Source organism: Apteryx rowi, unplaced genomic scaffold (assembly GCF_003343035.1).
Source record: "Apteryx rowi isolate R43461 unplaced genomic scaffold, aptRow1 scaffold_1, whole genome shotgun sequence".
In the NCBI taxonomy this organism is placed as follows: Eukaryota; Metazoa; Chordata; class Aves; order Apterygiformes; family Apterygidae; genus Apteryx; species Apteryx rowi.
The window spans coordinates 1,996,287-2,000,842 of NW_020447196.1; the positions used below are offsets into that span (position 1 = coordinate 1,996,287).

At 53.8% G+C, this 4,556-nt stretch overlaps 1 protein-coding gene across 1 annotated transcript in view; it reads left to right on the plus strand.

Annotated features, from left to right (window-relative positions):
- The first annotated feature begins 516 nt into the window (after positions 1-516).
- The window catches only part of VSTM2B (V-set and transmembrane domain containing 2B), a 21,535-nt gene continuing 17,495 nt past the window's right edge, over positions 517-4,556 (plus strand). Inside the window, exons 1-4 of the mRNA XM_026060133.1 lie at positions 517-589; positions 1,453-1,637; positions 3,243-3,272; positions 4,367-4,554. Of these exons, the coding sequence (XP_025915918.1) occupies positions 517-589; positions 1,453-1,637; positions 3,243-3,272; positions 4,367-4,554 (476 nt within the window). The remainder of the gene's footprint in view (positions 590-1,452; positions 1,638-3,242; positions 3,273-4,366; positions 4,555-4,556) is intronic.

A 4,556-nucleotide genomic window follows, 5' to 3' on the forward strand; every position in this document is an offset into this window, starting at 1 on the left:
CGGGGAGGGAGAGCCCGGGCCGCCGGCGGCGGATATCGATCGCGCCCCGGCTCCCGAGCGGAGGGAATAATCCGCGCTGCCTCATTAGAGCTTCCCCGCAGACCCGAGCCCAGAGTTGTCATTGTGATGGGGCTTGGAGAGGAGCCCGGCGGCGCCGCCTCCCTTTTGGACGGCGAGAAATCCTACTCAGCGCAGGGAAGTTGAATGGTGCTTGCTGGTGAGCGGAGGCGAGCGGTGGAGAAAATAGCTGAGACGAGATTTATTGCTTAATTCTCAGGAACGTCGCTTCCACCTGACAGCGAATTTGAGCAGCTGGCTGTGGATTTTGTATTTGCTTCCCCACAAACAAACAAAGGTTAGTCGGGTGGCTTTGGCTTTTTTGGAAAGAGTCCTAACCCTGGACCCGTGTCAAAGACACATGTCTGCCGTTTGCCATGGGATTGACGAATTCTTAGCTGTTTTGTGAGCACTCTCGGTTCTCCACTTGCCCTTCGCTCTAAAGTCTACATATATGAAATGGAAAATCGAGGGCTGTTCTGCACCCTTTGTTACCTGATGTTCAATGCACCGCTGCTGTTCGTTGTGAACGGTAAGTAGCAAACTTTTGCCTCTTCCCATAGTAAATAGCCACTGCAAACAGAACATGCACAAGGGATGTGTATAAACTTCTGTTGAGTGGGAATTGCCGGATGGGCAGGGAAGTCTAGTGCCCGGGGTTTGACTCGATAAGGTGTTCCCTGTCCCCAACATCTGTGCTAGCCATAGTCTGTGCTGCGGGTTTGGATCTGACCCCTACCAGTCTCCCTTCTATCGAAAATTACTGGTGATGCCTGAATCCCTTCCTCGCTGGTACTTCTTCCTGTGGAAGTGCTTTATGGCTGGGGGCAGGGAGTGCTGTCCAGGGAGGGCTTTTTTGCGAACAAGGTTGCACTGTTGTAGCTGCAGATGTTCACGGTGGGGTTAGCCGGCTGAACTCGCAGCGTGTCAGCACCCTGCACTCTGCTGCAGAGCGGGGGCTGCGGGAGGTGGGAGCAGCCAGCACCCAGCCTTTACATGTGCAGATGGTGCCTGTGACCAGCCCGACCAGTTTGCACCCTCGAATTTGGGGGAGAAGGGACATTGATGAGGGAGGGGGGACACTAGTGTCCTTGTATGCTGCCAGGGCTTTCTCAGGAGGAGGAGGACGAGGGTTTTTAAGATCCTCTTCAAACTTTTCCCTTCTGCTGGACCGTGGCACCTGGCTGTAGGGTGGCCCTGGCTCATCCTTGCTCTCCAGAGGTGCACAGTCCCGGATGCTCAGCTTATTCTGTGTCACCGAAAGGCGAGAACCTCGTGTCGCAGTCAGCATTTGGCCCTTGAGTTAAAGCAGATCAGATTACACTGAAAAGGACTGATCTTGTCTTTTAATCTCTCCCATTAACCAGCCCTTGTAATTCTATCTTCTCCTCTCAGCTACCTTTACTGAAGTTCCCAAAGATGTGACTGTTAGGGAGGGAGATGATATTGAGATGCCTTGTGCTTTTCGAGCCAGCGGATCCACCTCTTACTCCTTGGAAATCCAATGGTGGTACCTTAAAGAACCAGCCAGAGAACTTGCACATGAATTAGCCATCAGTGTCCCTGGCAGCAGGAGCAAGGTAATGAAGTGCCATGGAAACATACATATTCATTGAGTGCAACATGCTCAGCGAGTGATTAAAATAAGCCCGGCAATGCCCACAGAGGAGAGGCATCTCTCCTGCGACATGCCGATGATTTGGGTGGACTCACAAAGCTTCCCAGGCTCTCCCTAGAACTGGAGTGAGCGGGCGCTAAATCACCCCAGGAAAAAACAGCAGCACTTTAAGGATTGTAAATAGAAAATGATAAATATCCCGCTGCAAGATTGGCCATGAGGATCCAGAGAGGTGGTCAAAAATAACTGTATTATAAAGTGGGGATAAGCAAAAACCAGTGCTGCTCTGAGCTGAGCTAGTAATCGCTGTAAAATGTGGGGGAGAGACTGCTCACTAATAAAGCAGCTAAAGGAGTAAGGGATACACCACTCTCTCTGTTGGTACATTACAAATGTATCAGTGTGTATATACAAACCCACAGTTTCTTGGGGAGATGGTACACACCTGTGTCCATAGCTGGAGCTCTGCAGGACATTTTAACACAGTCAGATGTAGTAATTAAAATGCATGAAGCAGAGTTAAATGTTGCGTGTCTTCTCCCCTCCCCCTAAAAAGCAGCCTGGCTTGAGGGCAGGCTCTATTCCTAATTTTTTCCAGCTGCGTTTCCCTGACTCGCCAGTTTATTCTGCAGCCTCCCCCTTGGCACAAGACACCTCTCGGGGGCCGAGCAGGGCTGTAAAAGGAGCAGGGCAAAGTGGGAGCTGCCGGATGTGTCTTCCTGCAGCTGAGACCATGTCATCTTCTCCAGCCACCCAGCCTGCAGGAATGCTCCCGGCACGAGCCTCTAACACCTGTGCCAGGTCCTGTCTCTGTGGCAGGCTTGTTTTCCTGCAGCACTCAAATAGAGATGCAAAGCATATAGACACTGAGCTAATGCGATGCCACCTAGCTGGGGAAAGTGTAAGTCAGTTGTCAGACAGGGAAATAAATCGCTTGGATTTAAATGTCTTCTTTAACCTTATAAAAAAGCCGTGAGTTGTGTTCACAATAAATGGTGACAGGGCTTGCCTGGAGAATGATGACTGTCTCCCTGGGGGAGGCACATCAGTGAGATCTAATGCATCACTTAGTTTTACAGTAGTTGGCTGTAGACAGAAAAAATAATCAAGTTCGAACCCTGATGAGCGATACCTGCTCCYAGGATGTTTCAGGACCATAGCTTTGCCCTGAGCAGTGCAGGATCTGGCCTGCCCAAGCACTTCACCGCTGTGCTAATGCCACTGTTTAAAGCTTATTTCCCGCTATTCATCACTGAATAGGAGCAACATCCAAGCATTTCTTTGCCTGTGGTTCGTATCCTTGGCTAACGCAGCACTTCTTCTGTTAGCACCACAGAAGCTCAGTTAAGCTTTAGCAAAGCAATACCGCCAGTTAAAGAGCAGCTAGCTGCCTTCCCACATGGCAAGGAAGCTCCCGTAGCAGCCCCGCACAGGCGAATGGGATATTGTGCAAGTTGCATCCGCCTGTGTCCTGCTCCATGCACCTGGGGACGGGGTGGGAAGATGAGCATCATGCCAAGGTGCTGGCAGGGCAGAGTCTAATATCTTTCCTTTTCTGTTCTTTTAGGTAACAAATAAGGATGCARCTAAAATCAGCGTAAGTGCAGCTCAAGCTGGGTGGTGCACACATCTCTTCCCATATATGTTGGATTTATTGTATCCCCCTGCTTCTCGGCACATGATCTTAGGCAGCTTCAGGGGCAGCCCAGTTCCTGCAGCGCAGCAGGACTGTGGCACGTTTCCCCCTGCTTGGTGTGTTGTGGCTTGGTCAAAATGTGACCATCTGGTRCTGGTGTAGCTGTCACGTCTCATTCCTTGCAAATCCAGAGGAGCTGAGGTTTGCCTTACACCCACCTTTGAAAAGGACGGTGGTTCAGATCAGGAGAGAAGTTTTTTGCTTTTTTTTCTTGTCCTGTGCTCTGTGTAAGGCTGCAGACCCCGGTTAGCTGCGGCAATACTGTTCCTCTTCCCCCCGCCTGTAGGAGAAAAGATCCCTCCCTCGGCGATTGCAGGCCAGAATTGCCTTCGCGTGGGCAGGATGTGGCTCCTGCTCGCACCAGCCCTTTTCCCCTGTGCTGAGAAGCAGGCTGGGAGCCGCTTCCCTCCCGCCAGGCTGGCTGGTGATGAGGACGAGTCCCTTGTCCCACCCGTGACGTTAAAGGCTGGAGTTAAGCCAGCGGTGTTTGGTCCTTCACAGCACCCAAACAGGGGGACCCCGAGGGAGCTGGGCATCCCTGAGGCATCGGCCTTGGAGCAGGCCAACACTGCCAGGAAGACGGGTTGTGTGGGATGGGGAATGGTGTGTTAGGGAGAGGAGCGAAGGCCAGGGAAGAGGGGCTCGGGGCGATGTGAGAGGAGGAGGAGGAGTTGTTTTAGCCGAGCACGAGGTGCAGGAGGTGGGGGGGGGGGGCGGGCGGGCAGCGTGATCAGTGACTGGTTTTGATGGGAGATTGCCACTTGAGGCCCTGAAGGGGAGCATGAACGTCTAGGTACGGGGTTTAGGTGCGAGATGCTTAGTTATGGGTGGCAATTAGCTTGGAGTCGGTGCTGCGCGGACAGGGGGGCGGCGGCCGTTAGGGAGTCGACCGTTACGGGGGGGCGGCGGCTGCTACGGGAGGGACCGTTACGGAGTCGACCGTTACRGGAGCGGCCGTTGCTGAGGCGGCGCCGCGGCTGTGCCCTCTCTTGCAGACGGTGCGCGTCCAGGGCAACGACATCTCGCACCGGCTGCGGCTGTCGGGGGTGCGGCGGCAGGACGAGGGCGTGTACGAGTGCCGCGTGGCGGACTACAGCGACGACGAGACGCAGGAGCACAAGGCCCAGGCGCTGCTGCGCGTCCTCTCGCGCTTCGCGCCGCCCGACGTGCAGGCGGCCGAGGCGG